General features: G+C 38.1%; 1 protein-coding gene across 5 annotated transcripts in view; it reads right to left on the bottom strand.

Moving 5' to 3' along the window:
* Positions 1 to 25,210, bottom strand: part of LOC121303610 (DENN domain-containing protein 1A-like) — a 313,333-nt gene extending 288,123 nt beyond the window's left edge. For all 5 annotated transcript variants that reach the window (XM_041234403.1, XM_041234405.1, XM_041234402.1 and 2 more), the window contains exons 1-2: positions 25,057 to 25,210; positions 22,705 to 22,769 (exon numbers count right to left, since the gene is read on the bottom strand). In XM_041234403.1, coding sequence (XP_041090337.1) covers positions 22,705 to 22,769; positions 25,057 to 25,073 — 82 coding nt within the window. In that variant the 5' untranslated portion in view covers positions 25,074 to 25,210. The remainder of the gene's footprint in view (positions 1 to 22,704; positions 22,770 to 25,056) is intronic.
* Between the last annotated feature and the right edge of the window lie 314 nt (positions 25,211 to 25,524).

Raw genomic sequence — 25,524 nt, forward strand, 5'->3', positions numbered from 1 at the left:
AGAGAAGAGCCACAACTGGCTGGGGTAGCAAGAAAGCAACGTTGATGTACGGGTAAGCAAGCTGGGTTGAGTTGACTGGGGGATGGAAGGGGGTGATGCTGGGACGCCAGAATCACTGTCGACAAAACACCACAGATGGAAGGTGTCCACTTGAAGACCCCAGAGATGTACCCTACTTAGCTCAATCCCTATGGTTGTCATGCTGATGCGCTGGGGAGACCGCACTGTGGTTGATCCCTGGAGCCAGCATCGCAGCCATTGTGTGTGCTGATGTGCTGGGGAGGCAAAATAAGCTGATCCCTGGAGCCAGCATTACACTTCTGCCATCAAAACCAGGTAGAAGGATATCTACATCATCAGATGGAAGGAAACTCAAATGGACGGAGACGCAGATGGATCACATTAGTTTACTGTAAAGTTACGTCTTAGCAGGTGCTTATCTTGGCAAGAGCCGAGTTCAAATCAGCATGACGTTTTAACATCTACTCTCATGCAATGGAAATCATAAAAGTGTAGTTTCTACTGCTAGGTTCTAATGGGGACATGACTTAGAATTGCTTTCGTTTTTAAGAGCTGACGGCATTCAGAACCCTTGTTGCTGCAGGTAGCAGCAGGAGGATGGTTTGTTTCAGGGTAAAAGCTTAGTGCCTGCTGTTAAAACTACCTTAGGTAATGCAAACAAACTGGGACCCCAACAATGTCTGGTTTGTGATGAAGCAGCTGGAACAGAATCCTGACTATAGGTGAATGTACAGCTATGGCCAAATGTGTTACAGCACCCTAGAATGTTAGGATTGAGACAATTAAAAAAAAAAAAAAATGATTATTTGTATTTATCATGTAATTAAAGAGACTAAGACATTCTATTTCGCAAAAGTCCTACAGAAGCCATAATAGTTCTCGGTATTTACAGTTCATTCCACTGTTCCTCTCAGGCATGGACTCAAGAGGCGCTGAAGGGTCGAGTTATCCTTTAGATTCTTCGTGCAGCCTTTACACTTTATTCCAGTTCGTTTCGATTGCCTGTCATGTCAGATGCCAAACATTCTCAATAAAATTGGTATCTGGCAAATTTCCAAGTCAAAATTGAAGTGCCGTGATCCTGTTGTCTTAGGAACCATCTCTTCACTCGTTTGGCTTGATGGCAAGGCACTCCATCCTCTTGGAAGAAGAAATCCCTGTTGGAGAAAAGGGTTCCGAGCCGTAGGAAGGAGGTGGTCTTAGGGAGTGTTTTCGGTGCCAGTCCTTGTGCACAGCTGTCCCCTTGGGTAAAACCTGCAGGGATCCTGTGCCTTTGTCCCGATCTAGGGATGCTTTTCTGTCAGTCTCCGGGTATTTTGTCATTGGGGACAGTACACTCTGGCTTGTATCCTTCTCCTTTGCGCCTACGGACTCTATCCACCTCACCTTCCAAAACAGCTAAAGGGAGACTTTTGGTCCAGTCATCTTTGGGCCAGTCTTTGTATGTGCGACAAAAGTTAAGGTGATCTCTGATGTTTTTCTTGCTCAGGGACTTCTAAGCAGGCCTCCCTGACACCAGACCATTCTCCAAGAGACACCTTCACTCAATTTTCTTTCCAATTTAAGTGGACACTACTGGCTGTCCTATCTCTAACTCTTGAGCGGTGAGTAGTGCTGACTTTTGGGCATTCAGACCTAGGGGCAGCTTTACAGCTTCTAGTATATTTTTGGATTATCCTAAATACTGTGCTTTGACTGGTATAACATCTGTTGGCGATATGACGACTACTAAAACCTTCCTTAAGAATTGCAATAATGGCGGAGCTCTGAAGTTACAAAACCTATGTAAAATTCATGCTTATATAGCGTAAATCTATTCGTTACTACTTATAATTATCATCCTTTGATTACTTCTAATTGAGTAACACGTGTCAAGATTTGTGGCGTCTTTTCGGAAATCGTGCGTTATGTTAGATTTCAAAATGTCACATTTCTTTAGGGCTGTGTTCAAAAGGTTCGAAGGTTCGTTCACTAGCCAGGAATTCGAAGGTAGCTCTTCACCTTTGAAGGTTCACCACGCAACATGCACACACTGTATTTATTTTATTTTTTTCTCTTAACAGAAACCGTTTCACAATGTGTGAATACTATACATCACACATTAAATGTCACTGCATGCAAAATTCAATCTTTTGATTTGTATAATACATATTACTTAAACAGAAGGTGTTGTATTAAAATGTACTACCCAATTGTGATTCATAGAAACTCTGGCACCTCTGCCCTGTATGGAACAGTGTACATTATACCAAAGCTATGGAGGTTACCTATAGCAATTGGTTCAGTAAAATATGTACTGAATACATAGTGTACAAGACAATGAAAGAAGTGCTATGGTAGAATATGCTTGAAACATACAAAATATGACAACATTAATAATTTTGAAAAGTGAGCACCGTCCCCCCCTCCAGCTTGTGAACTTTAACGTGTTAACTCTCCATCTCAGCAGCAAAGTGTACAGAGTACGCTGTATTGGAAGAAATGTCTTGAAAACCCATCTGCTGTTTGGGATTTTTTTGTTAAATGTTCAGACGACCAAAAAAATTAAAATGTCGAATGCAAACTGCAAGCAACTTCATGTATCATGGAGGCACAACCAATTATCATTATTATTATTAGTAGTAGTAGTAGTCATAGTAGTAGATGACTACTAACAAAGCTTTACTGATTGCAGCCAATTAAAAGAACTGCAGCGGACTCAGGCAAAATAAAGCTTTGTTTTTAAATTAAATTATGCAAATTACTGTAGTACGATTGAAGGTTCCAACCTCCCTTCGGTAATGTGTCTAAATATACCCTTTGTTACAACCCTACATTTTTTCATCGTTTATTTTTGTAAATTCAGTTCCAGTATATGGAAAACTACAAAGCAGTATGTAATTTCATATGTTAACGTAACATTCCACAGGTTTCTGGGATAATGTAAAACTTTTGGCCAGTCGTACTATAGCATACTAAACATGACAGTGCACCACTGCTGAAGCTTTAAAACGAATCACATGAAGGAGGAACTGACAGTGCACCACTGCTGAAGCTTTAAAATGAATCTCATGAAAGAGGAGCTGACAGTGCACCACTGCTGAAGCTTTAAAATGAATCTCATGAAAGAGGAGCTGACAGTGCACCACTGCTGAAGCTTTAAAATGAATCTCATGAAGGAGGAGCTGACAGTGCACCACTGCTGAAGCTTTAAAATGAATCTCATGAAAGAGGAGCTGACAGTGCACTACTGCTGAAGCTTTAAAATGAATCTCATGAAAGAGGAGCTGACAGTGCACCACTGCTGAAGCTTTAAAATGAATCTCATGAAAGAGGAGCTGACAGTGCACCACTGCTGAAGCTTTAAAATGAATCTCATGAAGGATGAACTGACAGTGCACCACTGCTGAAGCTTTAAAATGAATCTCATGAAGGAGGAGCTGACAGTGCACCACTGCTGAAGCTTTAAAATGAATCACATGAAGGAGGAACTGATTCAAGAACAGGTTACGGTTTATTTCTGGAACAAGAGATAAGAGGATACACAAACAGTACTGTACACAAGGTACATTAAAATGAAAGTGAGCACTTCCCAACACAAGAAAAACGTTGCACGTTCTTGGTAGTGGTTCACATCACAGCAGTACATCCAGATTTTAAACACAATTTTTTTTTACAAGCGACACTTAAGTGGGCTAATGGGTACATAAATATTTATTGTATGTAAACACAATCTGTTTTTAAAAACTGGGCAAACAGTTGCCTGTTGATTTAGCACAGCTTCACATACTGTAGTTACTACACATCAAATTTAGAGAAATCTGCAGTAAACAATTACCCTAACTGTGTGCTTGTTAGCTCATTGATTGCTTTAATGTACTGGAATGGTTCCTACTGTATACAGAACAACAGAGTCTAGCAGTAAAATACTTCCAAGCATTTACAACATTAGCAATATAAAACACTCTGCTCCACACCCTACATTTTATATAACGTACACTACAATTTACAAGGCCTGGTCTGCCAATCTGGTGTTTATGCTTAACTGTTAACAGTCCCCCCACCCTCACACCCCCTTCACCTCTATCTTCTAACTTACATTACATTGGACACTCGATCAATGAAAAAGACCCCTGCGGTAAAGCAAACTCATTAGATAGGGATTTGACCCTTTTGTTCAGAGGGTAAAGAACTCCGTTTTTTAGAAACACTAAGAAATCAGCCGTGTGGAATTTGAAATACGACTGCATTTTCCTGACAAACAATACAAAACAGCATCACGGGGGGCCACCTCATGTAGCTTTCTTAAACTGATTTGGACATCAGGTCATAATAACATATTTTGTTTTAAGGATGGCATTTACAAGATGTGGGAAGGTCTCCTGTGGAAGCCTCCGAGTGATGTTGTGCTGGGTGGAGGTGCATTGTCCAGAGACATAAAGCTTCAAAACGTAATTACACACGTATTTAATTGTAGTTTACATGTTTAAATTTACACAATGTTACAAACGGGATGACCTACTAATTGGATAAGATAATGATAAAAAAAAAAAAAATACACTTAACCTGCTCAAAAACTGTACTTATTTTGACTGGCTGAAATTACAATTGAGTAGCACAATCTCTATGTCTCACATGAACTCCTTGGGTCTCCCGAAACCCCACAATTGTGTAGCCGACTTGTAATCCACTCGGAGCCTGCTATTGTATGAACCTGTTCAATGAGCCTCTTGCCTGGGGAACAGTGGGGGTAAAACTGACAGCTGTCATTTACTTTGTTTTCCTGCTAGCTCAACTGCACAGCTGAGAATAGAGCCTCTTCAGCAGCAGATCTGATGTGATAAAACCACAAGAGAGTTCATAAAGCTGTTAAGGTAAACATAACCTTAGAAGAAGGGGTACTCCTGTGAGATTTCACTTCTTCCAGGAAAGAACAAACTTCAAACTAAAGGCTGAACACATTCGCAGAGAGATCAGCTATACAATTTGCAACCTGCTTCAAATGAAATGACCTTAGTCCTAACAGGGCGCCAGGTAGAAAAAAACTCAAAATATGACCGTATGTGCCAGTCAACAGAAAAATGTGCTTGAACACCTAAATAAACCATAAGCAAGTACTAGCTCTGCAGCGAAGGGTACATTTTGACTTTCGAAGCTTCGGAACACGTTACCGAAGGAAGGTTCGAACCTTCAAATTGTACTAATTTGCATAATGTACTGGTGACGTCACCACAGCTACTTGTTTATATTTGATTGAAAATCCTATTATTTTACAGGTAATCCATATAAATGGAATAAAACATTCACATGTAGTTTAAAAATATGTTATATAGAACAGTAATCATGTTTTTATCATTTAAATAAAAATACAAACACACGTTGTTTATGTACACGTAATTGATGCATCTTGCACTGCAGCAGCATTGACTGCAGCGGACCTAGCCAAAACAAAGCTGTATTTAACAGTCACTGTTCCAAGCAGGTTATCAGTCACAGTCACTTTTTCCTTCTTCAAAGGAGAAGTTACAATTGTAAAGTGACCCTAGAGATTGGTTGTGCCTCCATGATACATCAACAGTCACTTGCACAGTTTGCATTCAACTTTTTTTTTGGTCTGGGCATTTAAAAATAAAAATCCCAAACAGCAGAGGGGTTTCAAGACATTTCTTTCAATACAGCTTATGCTGTACAACGCTTTGCTGTCAGGATGGAGAATGAAGACATTAAAGTTTTGCCTCCAGACAACTCGAGTTGGAGGGGCGGACGGTGCTCAGTTTTCAAAATTACAATTACTAGTGTGTGCATATATATTGTATGTTTCAAAGATATTCTACCATAGCACTTCTCTTACACTGTCTTGTACACTAGATAAACTCTAAATCAGCAAACTATGTTTTAACATCGCAAAGACTTAACCACAAAGTTTGAAAAAAAAAAAAAAAAAAAAAAAACCCACGTACACACCAGAGTATACACTGAAATGTATCTATTTAACTGTCCTCTTCAATCAAACAATGGTTGTAATTAAAGTCTCCAGTGGAGAGGGAACTATATACATATTCAACACATTTTCACATAGTATGTTTTTAGAATAGTTTGTTTCTTAAAGGTTCATTTAACAAACAAAAAATAACAGGAACATAATCTGTTTTTTTATTTTATAAGTAACTTTGCCCAAAATGATATGGCTTTCTTTTTTTTTCTTTATTATTCTGCACAACACTAAATGCACAGGGAATTGCAGTCCATGACTGGTGAATTTTTTTGTGCAGTAGTGACTTGGTTCTGCAGTGACAGTCAGACTCAGGTTCCAGAGTTAAGTAGTTACATGCAACGCCTGACCGAGACCAAGTAAACAGTCATTGGAAAGCTTTTCAGAAACTCTTACAACAGCCAGGAGAGAATCAGATTAAACATATTTTCTGCAAACCTCACATTTGTAAAGCCTGCAGTACGCTTACATTTCCTCTTTCCGCATTTTCTTTTGATAACAGTGCAGAATAACTGGGCAGGAGTTACTGAAGCGAGAAATTAGAAACATGAGAAAGAAACTGTGAATGTTGTAGAAAGAATAGGAAACATTAAAATGAATAAAACAAATTTGTTTATAAAAAAATAAATTAAAAATGTAAAAAGCAGTTTCAATCTTTGCAGTGGCTCAAACCCTAGGGAAATGTGGTGCAGATTCACAGCAGTCCATGCTGCTAGTAGGAAGTATTTAAACCCCATGCTTCCAGCCTGTTTGAATAAGCCACAGAAAGGAGTCCACTATACACGAAGAACCAATTGAGATGCAAATGGCAGCTCTTTTTCAGTGACTCTGATTAACTCCCTCAGAGTTAATAGTTTCCCTACTAACAAAGATTTATCCTCCTTTTCAGCGCTGTGCTACCATTAAAGAAAGCGAGAAGGAATAAACTTCCAGTGAGCCTTACAGTAAAACCTTTTCAGGAAACAATGCAAACTATGTTTTCTTTTACTTAATCCTGAGAGCAGATGTTTGACAAGACTATGTCCCTTGCTGGAAGAAAAAAATAATGAGTTTTATTTTTTAGTGAAAGGGAAATTCCCACCAAATACTGAAAACAAGTACAGTATATTCGATTAAAAGAGGTAAAAGCAGCTTTGAAATCAATGTCATAGTGTTATCTCTGGTTTGGTACTGAACTAAAAAGCACATTTAATTTAAAGGTAAAGTTAGCCTATTAATAAAGTAGGCATTCTCTTTATTATATGTAATAATGGGCCTCGCAGGACTCCCGTTATTTAAGCATTAACAGCAATTAGAAAAAAGATTTTTAAAAACTGCAGTACAGCACTTTGCCACATGGTTCATGCTAAAATCTTTCGGTGTGCAAGGTGTGCCATGCAGAATCACCGAGATCAAAGTACTGTGCATCATATTACAATGTGCATATTACAATGTATTCAAAACATGAAGCACAGAAGTAAGGTTGGACAATGGCAATGAACGAATGACAGCTAAAGATGTTCATGACTATCCAAAGTAGTCAACTCATCTTTTAAATATCCCATTGATTGCACGTTTTCCTGTTTGGTTTTCAAGAGCTGAATTTTTTTAATATAAAATCGGGACTAGGAACAAAACAGCTTCTGAGAAACTATTCTCTCTGATAATCCATGACAATTTTTCAGTTTAAAAAGAGCTGAAATACCAAAAGGATGTATAGCCCACATACAGTTAATCTAAGGATGTCAATGGTGTTAATGCAAGGAGCATGCATGCTGGACTACTGCACTGAACCTCAATTCAGTTTGGGCAAGGACAACAATAGCAGGTCTGAGAGAAGGTACAAGTACATGATAAAAACAGAGGCTCTGCGATGCTTCTAAGAGGGGAACAAAAATATCCAATGATTGACGGAAGACATCACACCGTTTTCCATTACCCAAGCTGAACCAAAATAAATACCAGGTATTTTAAAACAAAGCTTTTTCTTAAAATTCTGCGGTTACGCTGAAGACACTACCTTGTTTTGGTTAAATGTATCATTGAAACAGGTGGCTAGTATTTGGGACATGCTTTTTCTAGTCTTAAATGGAAAATACTTTTGTTTGAAACACCCACACTCGCACTCAAAATGTATAAATCTAAAATCTCCAGTATATAGTAATCACAACTTCTGGGGGCTTTAGCTGTACACTGCAGCTCACTATTCTGTGCACAGCATTCTCCACACATGAGACTACACGACACGTTTAAGCAGCTGGCTGATTTTTAGCGGTCCCTCACGAAGGAGCCGATTAAGAGCCCCCTCTTTAGATCAGCACTAATTAAACTGTACATCTACAGTAGTTAGAAAGTGGAGATCAAAAAAACTGTTTCAGTCGTTTATGATCAGTTCAGGTTTTTTCTTTTATCAATTCTTTCAGCTGGTTTTGACATCCAGTCAGTTTTCAGTAAAACCGAAATGAAAAAAACTAACTGCATGTGTTCAATACAGTGTTACTGCATCACTCACACCAATACATAACACACTTAGTGCAATGCAGAACAAACACAATAACCCTAGAAACTGAATGGAGTCTGTCAGAATAGAAAACAAACATCAGTTCAAAATAAATTGTATTAACGTTTTTTTTTTTTTAAAGCAGCAGCTTGCATTTGGATATTAGGGGCGGAACAATTATTCTATGTTTTGATTATTGAATATCAAATGAATTGAGTTGCTTCACTGGCGAGTCTATGCATTTTTTTTTTTTCATTAAAAAAAGTGACAACACCACAACATACCTTTTACATTAGGCATAATAATTTCACAAGAACGGCAATATTAAATCAGCCGATTACCGTTTGTTTCAAAGCATGTTGTGTTTGGATTATATGTCAGGATTTGTGCGATTAATTAAAATGTTTTGCTTTGTTTTTGGACATAAAATATTAACAGTAATGAACAACCACAGTTCAGATTGAAATTACTGCTGTTAAAGCATTGTATTTTTTATTATTATTACAATGTTAAAGGGGCATGTGATGCGGTCGCACACATACTCTTTTCAGATCTTAAAGTCCTTTGTATTTTTTTTATATCATCGGCAGCGTTCTAATTTGAATGCGAGTTTTGTCTTTTTTTTTTTTTTTTTTTTTTTTTTTAAACTATTATGCATAAGTGTTTTTAGTTATTGGATCTTCTGGTAAAAAAAAAAATCTGAATGTTTGTACTTCATTTTGAGAACTAAAATGTCCATGCATCGATTATCGTTGATAAATGCCAGATACGATAATCGAATGAGAAACTAGGCTGCCGACCGCACCAATGTTGGATATAAATGTTTGTGTTCATAGGAAACAGCAGTGGAGGTGATGTGAGGTAAGGCTGGGTCTTTTATGAAGAAGTGTTTTGACAGCAGGAATGGAAAGTAATGGAAAAACCAAAAGGAAAGTCCTAAGTTGTTACAGAACCTGCAATTAGCCTGACTGTCCTATGTATTTACAATATACACAACTGAGCCTATGCAATTGATTTAATTGGGGCAAAACTACATGACGCCACCATCTAAACCATTAGAGGAGGCTCTGATTAGAAATCTACCAGTTTGTTCCCATCACTGACAGAACCTTTGTCACCCACAGTAACAGTAGCTGTCAGTTATCTAAAGCAGAATCCGATCCCTTCAACTCGCTCTGATCGATGAAGTTACCCAAGGAGTGTCCAGTGCTAAAACAACCTGAATTACAGGAGAGAAGACTGAGGTCTGGTGGCATCCGACTGCAGACTCCACTGTTAGACTGCAGTAGAAACTGCTTCCCCGGCTTGTGAGACCAAGTAGACAGACTCCTGCTGCTTACAAAAGAAACCTCCAAGCAAAACAGAAATGAAAAATCAACAGCGTTTATTATAGGGATGGGCATTTTGCTACATTTTTATGAACATTTAAAAGCTGCGCAGTACCACTGTTTAAACATTTAAACCATATCTACACACACACACACACTCTCTTTACATTCTGATGCATGCTGACAGCCCTAGTTAGTATTTTCTAAGCAAATAAACCCTAAATAAGCAAATAACGTTTTAACATCGCAAAGAGTTAACTGCAAAGAAATAAAAAAAAAAACGCAACCACGTACACATCACAGTATATACTGAAATGTTTCTATTCATGGTTGTAATTAAAGTTGCCAGTGGAGACAGAACTGTGTAGTATATACATGCTGAACACATTTTCAGACAGTATAACCATTTCAGAATAGGGTGTTTCTTAAAGGTTCACTTAACAACCCCCAAAAAAACAGGCACCTATTACATTTTTTTTGTTTACAAAGTAACTTTACCCGAATTGATATGGTTTAAAAATAAATATTTAAAAAAAAGACGAACATCACCCACTGTAAAAAAAAAAAAAAAAAAAAAAAAAAAAAAAAAAAAAAGTTAACCTAACCCTAACCCTAATCCTTTCACTTCAAGAAAACATAATTACCAGGGACAAAATAGCTCAATATTTTGTAATTATAAAGAGCACTGTGCCTGATATTAAAGACTGCCTCACAGATATAAAAAATATTTTAAACAAATATTGAGCATTACAATTTCCAAGTACTAGAATCAAAACGCCACTCTCCTGTACTAGTGTACATAGCCCTCCCAAGCCACAAGTCCGATATTTAAATGCCAGTCTAACACATAATCAAGTAATATTTAAAGTAATGAATATAATGTTTGCCTTCTTGTGCAGTTAATTGAATATGGTCAAGTATTATTAAATAACGTAAAGTATTCAAATTCACGTATCCACACAACTGTACATTTAATTGTAAAAAGAGATGCCTGGCCTGCCTGTTTGAACTGTGTCTCACAGGCCCTTTACTTTAGTGCAGTAGTTCAAATATACAAACAAAACTTGTACTAAACATAAATGGCCATTCAGTCCAAAAGCTTACAGAACAATTTCAAGTGAAAAAAGCCTTCCACCTGTGGGAAGATTGGGGAATGGGGTCCACGAGTCCGTGGTACTCGTAACTTTTTCTCCCTTTGAAAGTTAAGTATTAACAGCTGCATCACGATTTTTTAAAAAAGTTTTTTCAGCCTTGCTGTTCTTGTTTTGCACAGTATTGGGATAATCTGACATTGATTTCAAAACGGCTGCATTCATGATTCACATGCACTGTCCTCAGAGGGGATAACGTGATCACGCCCAATATTCAGCCCAATCTATAGTAAATGTTGTTATGGATGTTTGCTTTTTACTGCCATCAGTAGCTCCAGCCACAATAATTCTGAATGTTTTCATTTCAAATGGTGAAGCACTGAACTTGTGTTTTTGTAGTACGCCAATTTTGTTTGGCATAATTATTTACATACCACGGTTTTCTTGTCTAGTTCCTCAAAATACTTCCAAATATGGCGTTGCCTCATTCCTCTGTTTAGAGATGCCATTTTATTAAAAAAAATATATAACAAACTCAGAAAAAACACTTGTCATTAACCCACTTACCCTGCCATGGAATTGATACCATACCACGCCTACTACAGCATGAACACACAGTGCACCAATGAAGCGCCAGATCAACCAAGAATAAAACCCGCCCCAGTGTCAATCTTTCTGTTGCACCAATTAGAAAAGCTACTTGAAGACAATTGCCAAACCTCTTCCTTTTTATAATATCCTCCCTTACTGTGGCACTGGAGCAGTTGGATACGCGGCGGACCGCTGACTGTAAATTATTTAAATTAATACATAGAAAAATAAGTGTTTAATGACATGTGTCACGTGACCGGTTACACATCCAGCATATTATTCAACGTTTAACCACTTCTTTACAGAGTATACGTTTAAAATTCCCATCCCTAGTTTATTACTGTATTTATTTTTTTGGTTCCATTTATAAGTTAATGTCTACAGTTGAAACTGTCTCATTGTATAATGGTGTCCATCACACATATCATTAACTTAGTATAAATTATGTTTTCAAGAAAAAACACAATAAATACAAACAACATTGTACAAGTCGATTTTCTAAGCACGTTTTGGGGGCCCTAAAAAGGGGGAAGCGACTAATACACCGGTGCATCTATTAACCATTTCCGGTCCAATGTCGGACCCTGTCCGACATCAAAAAGACGTCAAGCACAGGTCAGTAGCCATTTAAACAGAAAAAACAGAGACAAGCTGTCAATGGCAGAAAGAGGCCGACAGAAGCCAGAAAAAAAAAAAAACGCGGGCAGATCTAAGCAATACGCATAGTCCCTTCACTACAGACACAACACAGGCACAAACAAACAAGATACTGCTGCTACCACAACTCAAAAAGGTTAGCCTGAAATTTAAGTCTCAAAAAAATGGCGGAGCGACTTTTATGCCAGTGCGACTTATAAAGCGATTTTTATGGTAGTTAGAAATGCCGTTATCCGTGTCACTGACGTCAGCTGGTAGAGATGCACGTGCATGAGGTGACATGGCAAAATAAGATGTACCGGAATGTTCTGAAATCTTCATGATTTAAAATTATACTATATTAATATTATGTTTTTTTTTTTTTTATTCCTTTAGGTTGACACAATGAAAAGTTAACAGGGGGTGCAGGGCTGCATTCCAGTATTCACGCTTATTTGAAACCCTGACTGCCTTCACTTCCTCTCACTAACTACAGCCCAGGTGGAAAGCCTCTAAAAAATACTATCCTGGCATAACAAAGTCATGACCCTACCAATATGCAGCCCACTCTCCTCAGTGCTGAAGCTTAGTTCAATGTCAGGTGGAGTAATTATTGTGTAAAGCCAATGGGGTTTAAAATAACCTACCTTTTTTTTTTTTTTTTTGCTGCTTCACTCAGAGATTAACCACAGCCCCTGGGTCTTGTTGAACATGACAACTGCCTGTAAACCAGTACAGTATACAAATTGACAACCTCGCAGTGACAAAATTATTTCAGCGATTTAAATTATCAAAATGTGGTGCGTCTTTATTGTGAAGTCTAGTATTCAATTTCAAGTATAGTATCTTTGTTAGTATGTTTTATAGCATCAGATTACTGTACAATGTACATGTTTTATATACTTACAACTTAATACAAAACATTTATGATAAAACAGTGAGCTTGTCAACTTCCACTGGAGTTCTCTTTAGACCTGTACCAGGGCTTCTGAAGTACAGTTGTATTGGGTTTGAAAATACTAAGTACAGTAAAAATTCACCAATCTGATGACGTCTTACGCATGCAAAATGTCTAATGAGCAGAACACTACTGAAGCTGCTGCTGCTGCTGCTGCTATTCTATTTAGTCAGCTTTTTAGTAAACCTTTTTTCCTTCACGATTTCTTTTTATCCTGGTTATCGTTGCAGTTCTTTTAGCCAAGAAGTTTGAATAGCTCTTAGCGGTGGCACATTAAACATTATCATCATCTAAATTACAGTGACAAAAACCACATCTCATTTCTGAATTCAAATCAGACTGTACAGAAAAGACTCTCACTGTTCAGGACCCTCAAACTGCAAACACACAGCTGTCTGGAGCCCAGCTATTTGATTCACTGTGGAAAGCTCTGACACACTGCCATGCCGTCATCCCAGCTGTCAGAGTGTAAGGACCTCTTCACTTTATCATTGTTCAAAACTCAAAATATCAATGTTGTTGTAAAGCGGCACTATGTCCCAGCAGGTTTTGTGCTGCAGTGTGATTTTAAGGGGGACACAGTTCTATACTTGAAGATGGGTGAGTAAACACTATTCATTTTGCATTTTGTTTTCCACATTTTTCACTTTGAAACTGATGGAACCCTTTACTTGTTAAACTAAACTAACCAAATAAATAAGATTTGGGACTTATGACAGATCTTATGCAAGAATTTTAAATCACAAAGTCATTCCCAGCCAATCATAACACTTGATTTCAGAACATTCGAGTGCATGTTATTTGGCATATTTGTGCACTGTACCAGCTGATTATAGATTCTAAAGACATGGAAACCTGTATTTAACATGTATTGTGTTCTTTTAAACAATAAATATTAATTGTAAGTGGGTATAACAGTCTGGGTGACAAACAAGAAAAGACCCATCCCAAGTGCTGATTAGAAGCCTTAAGACAAGGTCAAGTGTAAAGAATTCAGCGGGGTGCAATTTTGGGGGGGGGGGACTTTTCCAAGGGACAAAATGCTAGAATAATCTACTTGCTCCCCTCCCTGTCACTCAAAATCCACACAGGTAGGAACTTGTAGGATTTTGGTTTTATTTACCAGTGAACACAATCAATCAATTAGTGATTAGCAGGGGCGGATCTAGCCTTGCAGCTTGACGGGTTCACTAAATTGTTAAAGATTCACAAAAGATTCCCCGTGACCTCACCCCAACAAAGCAAATGTTCCTTTCAGTGCAGTTTGGAACACATTTGCTAGTAAATTTAAGTAACATACTAAGAGTACAGCTATAACATGCAATACTTGGGAGTTACTCAAATATAAAAATAGCTGCTTCTGTTCCCCCCCCCCGCTTTCTCTACAAGTTGAATCCAACTCGTGATGTACAGGTGTTAGTTAGTTACATAACAGATACAAAATCGTTGCCAACTATAAAGGACTTGTGTATAACTTGTCAAGTTTCTCTGCATTTTTTACTGTTTTTGTACAAAAATGCACGCAACATTTACAGCAGGCTCCATCAAATTCTGCAAAGAATTTTTTTTTCCTTTAGTTTATTTCTATTATACTGCACTCTGTTTATAAGACTCGCATCCATCCCGGATGATTTGATTCTTATAAGCAGATGATTCTAATAAGCGGACCGATATGATTACTGTGGTTGAGAACAAAAGCTTTGTTCCCTGCAGTGTAATGGTTTGACCACCAGATGTCACGAGTTCCCGCAGTATTGTTTAGTTAGTTCTCCAACTGAAAGCAAGGTTTATTTTGTTTGTTTTATTAGCGGTTGTTTCCACACCACACAGTAATTAAAATAAAACCAACATTGGTTTTAAACTGTAAATCAAGACTCCAGCCAGATCATTTACACTGTCCTCAGGTGTAAGCTGCTTGCTATACAAGTACGACTATCTTTACTCAAGGCTGCACAATCCTATTTGACTACAGTATACTTGACAAGCAATCGTCCCGTGAGGATGCCTAGCGTAACTGCCCTGCGGTGTTACGTGCAATGGCCTTTGAATTAAAATGACATTACAGTACAGTATTTCTGTCAGCACTACCACCACATTTAAGCACTTTTTCACTAAGCAGAGATGCAAAGCTCTGCAATCTGTCCCCCTACACACCACGCTGCAATCCCACTCCCTCTATATGCATATCACACAGTAATACTGCTGTACTCTGCATATATTCAAAGAATGTGTATTCACTTTATTGAAACCAATTTTAAGTATCACAGAACACAAAAAACATACCTTCACACTGCAGTGGTGCAGTCACCCTTTGATTACAAACAATGTAGTGATTCCTGCATCATTGCATGATCCACGCTGCGTACATGCCTAATCACACGAGATGTGATCAAATTCAAAAACAGCTTTTATTGGCTGTACACGTCATTGCACTTGATCAAGTACCGTATTACATGTAGTCAATTCGCCCCGAAATGATTCTTATAAGCGGATTTCTTGATTCTTACATGCAGAGTATTTTACAGTGGTTGGTGTAGGAATCATTGTCCCAGTGGTTTTGATCACTATATGCGGATGATTCTTATGTCAGTGATTCTTATAAATGGAATGCACATACTTCTCAATCTGCATGTTTTAATAGTTTCCCAAATCGACGAATTGTGCATGTCCAATAAATAAGTAATATTGATTCTGCTCAAATCTAGTAATCTAGCTTCTTCCACAGCTGGCAAATCAGAAGTGATATGGGTTGGACGTAAACCCTTTTTTTTTTTTTTTTTTTTTTTTTTTTTTTTTTTTAAATGGTTGTCCTTTGGTGCTAGACTTCCGCAATTCAGTTTTCGGAAACTTGCATGGCTCTCTACAAATATACCTTGAGCGTCTTTCTAGCAGCAGAACGAACATCGGACAAATAAATAAATAAAAACTACTCGCCAGACAGACATAGTATCACGGCAAAACTTGTTGTCCATAACACAAATCTTGACTTTTGTAGAAGAGATTATAAATTGCTTCACTTCACTGAACCAGGAACGTTTGAAATCTGGCATTCACGTGGCTACAAGAGCAGACTGTGACCTGATCAGATCCATATGCCCCTTCACAACCCAACTGCCTCTTTCCACATTTCCTCAGACATTACATCAGAGCAACTTGCGAAGTTTTGACCCAGACTTCTGCTTGCAATTGCTTGTTGAACTTAAAACTGATAACTTTCAAAACAAAACAGGAAAAAACACTCATGTTTGCAATAAGACCGTTAAGACAAATCTCTACACACTTAAGTGAAAACAGATTATATCAATCACTAAGCAAAAACAACTGCCACCCTAATGTTTGAAATGCTAGCCAGAAAAATTCCTATACAAACCAGTTCAATTAAATTCTAATGGAAAAATGCTAGAGAACAGAGAGAATTAATCAAAACCACAATATAGACCTAGCATGGCAATAGAATTCTCTACATTCTGGGTGTCAAGAAAGCTTAGATTTCTTCATGTTTGTTGTTATTTTTTGCTACCCCCCCAACCCCCACATTTACTATTTCAACCTTGCAAATACAAAGCCACTACAGTACCTCAAATGCTTTCTGCAATATGAGGCTTTGACTTTTAAAGAGGCACTTTTATTACAAAAATAATTTTAAAAAAAAAGCGCTAGTTTGCCTAGTACGACACCAGATTGAATTTGACCTAGAGAATCACAAAATACAGATGTGTACCAAGAATGAAGCCAATACCTTAGGTCTTCATCATCTGGAAAGCAAAGAGTCACATGACCACAGCAGCCATTTTAGGTCACAGGTCAGAGAACGTTATGAAGGATTTGCTATACCTCAGAATATATGAGATTGCCAGCTGAATAGATTAGGAGAATATCAACTGTAGGCGAGGCGGCTGATTTCCCATTTCTCACAGGGACTCTTAAATTACTACCAAAGTGAAGACTGGGCTTCTTTTGTGATTGTAACTGCCAAGAATGACAGCAAGCTAAATGTCATACTCTAGTCTATACAGTACCAGCTAAGTTAAATACTGATTTACTACATAAAATGTAGGACTTAAGGGTTTATGAACAGGGTACGCAACCTCCACACACTGTTACTGCCATGTCGGACTATTGAAAACATTATAATCCAAACACCACCCTAATAAATTAGCCACACGGCTGCCAAAAAAAAAATAAAAAGGGTGTGAAATGTTGAAATAACAGCAATTCAGACACACCCTTCCAGGAATCAAAATATACTGAAATGCAATTTACTAGGGCAGAGTCTGCCGAGACTCATTTCCAAGGGAGGCTGGGAAAACAGTGATAGAAACAGACGGTAAGAGAGTAAGAAATAAAGTGTGCGGTACATAAAATCTCCCTCAGGACAATACTGTTTAACAGCTACAGTGCGCTAAAAAAAAGCCCACGCAAGAAGCTGTTAAATTTTTCGGATTTAACTTGCAGCGGGAATGTATAGAGATCTCCTGGGAGTCTATTTCGTGTGGAAGGAGACTAAACAAAGAAAGACAGCACTGATCTAGATAAAGGGCGTGAAACACTTAACACTTGTCAAAGTTAGGTCAATGATTTAACCCTTTGCAGTCCTATGTCGGACAAGGTCCGAAATTACAATTTTCCCTTCCCCGTCCAACATCAAAGACATAAAGCACAGGTCTCTAGTGTTTTTTTCTCCGGAAAAAGACGAGAAAACCTTTCAATGGCCGAGTGAGACCGACAGGAGCTGAATGAAACCAGGAAAAAAAAGGGGCGTATCTCATAGACCCGTCCACTACAGAGATAACACTGACACAACAAAGGAGGCAGCTGCTTCTGCATCCAGCGCTCAAAGAATATCACAGACATTTGCATATGTTATAGTAATAAAATAATGACTTGGATTGCATTATTGAGGAGTGATAAAACGAGTGATCAGGAGAGGATTTATCAGTGTGCACGTCTATAAAGAGGTATGTGAAAAATACAGCGAACAAGGAGAGGGGCTTGGCTGTAGATACAGTACTGAGTGTCCTTTTGAGATTCAATGCCTTTTAAACCTGTTTTATTCTGAAAAAAATAATTAAAAAGCGTGTGTAAAATAAACAGTGTGTGAAAATAAATCTGACCCGACGAGTCCAAGAAGCTCTGAATAAATGGACGGCTAAGGGTTGAGGGAGTACTCTACCTGCTAGTTTATGTTATTTATGGAGTAAATGGCTTATTCAAATTGGGCAATATTACAAACACTGTCCACACATCCAGTGGGTCTGCTTACGTAACTGTGTAAGAATCACGCAGTACCGGAAAGGTTAGAAAAAATTTGTATAAAAATCGAGTGTTTATGGGATTATAGCCAAACTCAATCTAAAATGTCTGCAAGAGGTTTTGAGTGTACGATAACATGTGGGGCAACATTGGTGTAAAAGCCTTTTCTCAGCAAGAGAATGTACATTTTCTCCACATAACACTAAAGTGCCTTTACTGTGAGCCAGAGTTACAAAAATCCTAATTTGACTCATAAACCTGAAGCGAGTTTCGCTATATTAAAAAAAAAAATGTGAATACAATAAAATACGAAGCTACAGAAGACAAAGTATTAACTAACTCTTTTCTAAAGTGTTAGTTAATACTTTAAGCACTGCATATATCTATCCAAAGACTCTTTAAGCAAGTGTCTTTAAATGACAATCTCCAAAACTTTTAAAAATGCCATCAGAAATGTGTTGTGACACAATACGTAGTTGTTAAAGTTTAGCAGTCACGCTGTGTGCTCCACAGCTCAGGTCATCTTTATCCGGGATTCTTCTTTATTTATTTGAGAATTCCATGAACAGCGAAGGACAGTGGCACTGGCTTCCCATCACAGCTATCCGAGTGCATCTCAATCCTGACAATACCAACCTGAAAACCCCTGCCATTCAGCCCTGGGCCTCTCTCAAACAGACTGAAGTATTACCATCAAAGTTACATGTCAACAACTAACAATTACAAAGAATCCCATTCACAACAACTACATGTGAACCTGAACACCCTACTAAATTACACTGAAGTTACATGAAGCTGATCAGCCTTATTCCAATGTGCACTGAACAAATACAAAGTAAAGCCAAACTGAAGAACAAGCATATGGAGTGTTATGAAGAACACCAATTATAGAAAAAATCTCAATGTGTTTCACACCACAAACCTGTACAACTTTAACGGACACATTCTGGGGTCTATTGTAATGATCTCAGTGGCAGATTTAAATACTAAAATCTGCTCACCTACAGACCTCTATACACCACGTGTATCACCATCCCAGCAGCAGAAATATCGTGGAGCCCAGAAGTATATCCGTACCTACCTGTTACATACAGTGTATCTTGAGAACCACTTCCCCAAATGACATGAAACTTGCTTACAGTAGGGCTTCCTTTAGCACAAGTCATTGAGAGAATCGGTATCCAGGAATGTAAGGAAATGCCTGTCTATGACATGTACGTTAACAGCATGCTTGTTGTATTTATTAATTTTATTAAGGTCAATAAATTGTCCAGTATTTGAGTGAAGTTAAAAGGGTGGTGTTATTCCACTGCACTTCACATTAAAGATAATTTAAATGTTATTATAGGGGGAACCGGGTACTCTTTCTTTTGAATTGAGTACTCTCGTTTGACTGGAGTACTCTGTTAGATGGCATACTCTTTCGTTTGAATGGCGTACACTTTCGGGAGGGAGGTAGGGCTTTTTCTTGTTGAGTTCCTAAATTATGGAATGTTTTGCCTTTGTTTGTCAGGGAAGCTGGGACTGTTACAGTTTTCAAGAATCAAAACACACTTTTATAAAATGGCTTTGTTATCTTAGTGGGCATTAATATAACTTTAAAATTGCTGCTTTTGTATTATTATGTGCATACTGTTATTGAAATCTGTTATTTAAATGGTCTGATTATGGCAGCTGTATGTGAGACATGCCATACAAATGTATTGTGGTTTGTGACTTCTTTCTGTTATGTACAGTACAGTGCTTTGCGATACTTTTGTATAAAAAGAGCAATATAAATGCAAGAAATAAATAAAATAACTGTACCGCAGTTTTACATTTACATTTAACACTGTAACACCATGTTGCCTGTTTGTTTGTGTTCCTGGTTGTTAAGCTCTTTGCTAAGCAAATGATACATTGACGCAAAAGACGCGTATTACATAGTGCACAAAACTGATGAATGGTCAGCTGCAATGTCTTTGCAGATTGCCCTCCTTTTGAATTTCTAATCAAACATCAAGGCCTATGTCATGCAAGCTCAGAGTCATTATTAAGGAACAGCGAAAGGGATAAATTATTGAAACTCAACCGGATCAATGATTGCAAATACCACACTGTGCATGTAAATGGCATTTTCAGTTATACCTTTTAAATTCATCATAGAAAACAATAAAAAAAAAAAAAAAGTTACATTTTGTACATTTAGAAAAATAGGCCACCCACCTAATTCCATTATGTTTCCTAATTTATAACATTCAGTAGCTTAAAGATGTCATTTATAACCTTGTCTGTCTGGCTGCAGTCGCTGGATCATGACGAATATTTGCTTCAATTAGCAACACACTTACTGTAGGTGGGAGGAAGCTTGTGTCTTAGCAGTTAAATCAACCTTTTAGCAACATAGAAAAACTATGAACAAACCTTGTTATGTTCTGAATGTAAAGCTGTACAGTTTCAAGAGGAAACTCTAAATACTCTTGCAAACACGACCACTTCAGAAACAGGCAAATCCCAGCAACCATCATCAAAAGTTGAGCCGTCACTGGACTAGGAAGTACCTCCTGCATTCAGTCCTCAGTCACAGTCAGCTACCACTAGTATTCAAGACGAGTCAAAAATAAACGAGACGTTTTAAAGAGACCTGCTTTATAGCCTTGCCAGGGGTGTACAGCCTTGCCAGGGGTTTGCAACCCAGCTGCCTCCATGCCTATCACTCAGTGCCGACTGAGACACGTCAATCACAAGCAGCACCATGCGAGTGCCTAAAAAAACAAGCAAGTCAAAATGCGCTGATACTATGTCAAATGCTGTTGTGACAGGATTAGTGTAGCAAACAGACACCAAGAAATGGTATGTAGTAGACTTGTTCTATGATTGGTAAAACAATGCTGATTACAATATATTATTTTGGTGCTCATTGTAAATATGCAATATGATGGGCCTGTGAAATTCAATTCATGCAACTTGTTATTGTTGGGTTGTGTTTGTGCGGACAGAGATTAATCAAGCCAAACCGAAGTTGCTCTTTTAAAAGTGCTGCTTTAGGACTGACTATTACAGAGATCTGACAGTCTACTTGGAGAAGAATCATACAGGGTAATCCTTTCTGTGCTTTTTGAGCCTTCTGTCTTCAGTACCATTAACCTGTATTTATCCACGGCATCTTCACAACAATGTTATTGTTGCTCCTTCAAATGTTAAATGTGTTTCTGAAGCTTGTCCTAGTACAGTGCATGAACACAATTACAAAACTCTACCTAGTGTATACCACAGAAGTGCATAGCAGTGTTAGGAGTTCACACTAATCCTGCACTCAGTCCTGGGTTTCAGGTATATTAATGACATGACCAGGAGCTAACACTACCCTAAACAAATGGGAAGTAAGTTGCAATCACATGGTTTCAACACATTCTGACTGTACATGATTTAGATTTATGTGTGGACAGGGTATAGATCTGCTCTGAACTGATCACAGCACGAATAATCCTCACCTCAGTCTGTTGCTTTCCTACAAGTTGTTCATGCATCTATAGTGAAGGCAGCAATTTAATGAGGACTTGGTGCTCTAACACTTGACACTTCAGTACCTGAAGGTAGTTCCGAAACCCACGACTAAATGCAGGACTCGTGAGAGTTAATAACCCTGTATGACCATGTTTTGCCAATTTGAATATTCAGTATACAGTGTGAGGCAAATACAGCATGACCTTGTCTGTGTTTGCCATAAATTACAATCACAATCCATGCAATAATATACCAGATACTAAAGAACAGGGAGGCCAGCGAGCTAACCAGTCAAAAACAATGTGACAGGGGAAGGGAACACATCAGAGCGAGCTAACCAGTCAAAAACAATGTGACAGGGGAAGGGAACACATCAGAGCAAGCTTTAAACAGCTAACTGTTAATGCGTTTTATTTGTTTGCTTTGTATGCAAGTAAACTGCATCAGGGCATGAGCCAGTGATTGTGAAGACTAAACGCTACCAAGTTGATTGCTTGGGTGACCTTGACTAATACAGTAATAAGACCATGTTTAAACTCCCTCAAAAACTCTGAACCAAGTGTTTACACAGACAGACAGATTTTAAACTGGTAATCCTGCATTACAAGAGCACACCTGCAAACCTAAACATTGTTGCTTTAACAAACTTCTACCTTTTTTTTTTTTTTTACACGATGGTAGAGACGACGTGGCAATCGTGATTTGCAAATCGCGGAGTCAAGTTGCATCTACAATGCATTTTTTTTTTATATACAATTGGTGGGTACCCCTGGATAAAATTTTCAGGTAGATGAGAGATTCTAAATGTCACTTACAAGACGGTCTTGGAAAAAATACACATGTCGTACATTACATAAATAAGATGAAATGAATACTTATACAAACAATACCTGAACTGCTGCTCCCAGGATGAGTGACTTCAACGTAAACTTCAAACGCTGTCTCTGGATTGCCTCTGAAAGCACAGTGTAACAGTCATTTTAGATCATATTGGCATAGGAAGTTTAGGACCCTTCATGCATTTAATGCAAACAATCTCCCTGTAGCTTTGGCATCAGGGCCAACCATTATCAACTGCAAAGTGATTGTACTTTGATCATCAAATGAATAGTTTCAAGTTTATTTTGTCAGTGGCCTAAATTAACACTTTATAGACAATAAAAATATACTACAAAATTTGCCCTGTGCAATTAGGCAAAATAAAAGTGCAAGTTTATACTTCTCTGATAAAACACAATGTACAGACTATAAATACATACTATTAAAAAACAATTCAGTACCACCAGCCAGTCAGCTTCCAGCTCTAGTGGGCCTCTGCGAGATGGTAGATGCCCGCCCCACAGCATCAACTGTGAATCAAACTTAAAATCAATCTGCACATGTGGCTTTCTCATTTTGACTTACCTTAATGAAAGCTCAGTTCATTGGACAACAGACACTAATCAAAATGCACATACTAAAAATACTAGTAGCATAGTCTCATTGCCATGAAGCCTATCATTAACATGCAGAGCCTTTTACAAACTGTAAAACTACCGGCCAGTTCTGCCATTGGAATAGTGGTGTACTCTTATCCCGATTAGGGGATTATATACATTGTAGATTTCCTTACTCTGTTGAAAAAGAAATACCTGTAACAAGAAGCAAGCAAACAAAGGGCCCCTATTCAAAACATCTTTAAATGAATAACATGCCTTTTTGTAGGAGTACTGTATAGACTTCCTGTTTTAAAAAGGGTTTTATTTGTTTTGCTTTTGTGGCTTTAATATTGATATTTCTTGTTTCTAGTTTTTTTTTTTTTTTTTTTTTTTTCAAACACATCATACAGCATGTCTAATTTATTCTGATATTGTTCTATAAGGTATATGTATGAATCAGTGGATGGAAATCCTGGGCTGTGATTGGTTAAAACATCATAATTGGAGCAAAAAGTGACTGCCCTGATATCCTTGCACCAACAGGCTCGGTCTGCGATTTAACAGAAAATGAATTACAAAACAAATTCCAAATATTAAAATAGTGAATAAAACTGTTTTCTGACTCGACGATGCAAACAAATATGACGACAGTTTCTGTTTTTTATTGATGTTATTTACTTATGCGTGTCAGCTATATTATAATTTGCGCGTGTGTGTGCAATATATTATATATATATATATATATATATATATATATATATAATATATATATATATATATATATATATATATATATATATAAACACACACACAGAGTCGTATTTACTGTCCAACCTTGGCTCGCTTATTTTCTTGACTGATTCATATGTAAACATGTACCGCAGACTCGTCCATAATGGAAAATGAAATGCGGCTTCGGGCATTATAGCCCCCTGTCGGTAACAAGTCTTCCCTCGGGGCAATACTTTCCACTATAGCCCTCCTCTCCAGTCCATATTTACTATATATTTATTAATGCGTTGTTTTTTATATTTAGTCCCTGGCCTGTCACAGAAAGTTTTGGAATGCCAAAGAAACTTCTGAAGTTTCTTGCAAACACGAAAATAAACCCACATGAAGGACCCATATTCTATTAAAATAGCTTATCAAGTCTTACTACGCAACCCTACAAACACGTTTCTCTTTATTGTGAAAGGGGAACGCTGTTTCTCACACTACGTGGCTTGCGACGTGTTGTCTGCGCCACAGTCAATTCTAAAAATGTAAACGCCGTCAATGCAGCGTTCATTCCTTCAGGAACACACTGTGGAGAAGGTATGGACATATAGTTTTAGATGAAACGTCCCACGCAATAAACCTGCAAATCAATTACAATGTTACCACAAACTAACAGTCAATACACAGGTAAAACTGTGAATGTGTATAGACAGTAGCAACTGACAGCAAGCAAAGCCATTGTGTCTCTGCAAAACTAAAGCGTGCAACTCAAGCAAGAATGAGCACAGCACGGTTCGGTTAATCCTGTTCAACAGCCGCAAAAAGGCAATGTATCCGCTCTCCTGTCTTGCACAGACGCCCAGCCCCGCGTTTATTGTTATGCATCGCAGTGTATTCTAAACCTGTAGACCATTCCATCATACAGACCGGCACTCTCGTTACTAACAGTGTACACTGAGTGTGTTTTCGTCCAGTATGACCCTTCTCTCACTGTCACTGCAACAAGTACAGCCCTGCGATTCGCGGCCTTGCTGTGCAGCACCACTCCAGCAATCCCACAAACATGCTTCTTCCGCACTCAACAAAACACCATCATATGACGCTTACTTTATTCGGGAACCCATTTTCAGTCTTCAAAAGATCCGGGTCTATATGTGTCAAAATCGTTTGTAGCTCAGTTATTTCTATGTTTCTATCCCTCTACCCTGCGTCAGATAGCCCGAGAAGACTCCATGGTCACTAGGCACAGCTCAGGGTACCAGTGATCGGTAGAACTGTGGGCAATGTAGTTCGTTGGGTGTGTGACTTACTATGCTGGGAGTCATCAGCATGTTTTGAACTACTAGTCCCAGTGTGCATTGCTGCACCGGGGAAGCCGCGAGCAAACAGCGCCTGAGAAATGTTTCCCAACATTCCATCTCATTCATTCGTAATGACAGTGGTGTGTCACACGTGCTGGTGGCGGTATGCTGCTTGTTTACTGTATTTTTGCAATTCGTGCTTGCTTCCTTTTTGCAATCTAGCAAATGACCACCGCAGGTCCAGAACTGCTGAATTACTCTTAATAGTCCATGA

Source organism: Polyodon spathula, chromosome 34, assembly GCF_017654505.1.
Source record: "Polyodon spathula isolate WHYD16114869_AA chromosome 34, ASM1765450v1, whole genome shotgun sequence".
NCBI lineage: Eukaryota > Metazoa > Chordata > Actinopteri > Acipenseriformes > Polyodontidae > Polyodon > Polyodon spathula.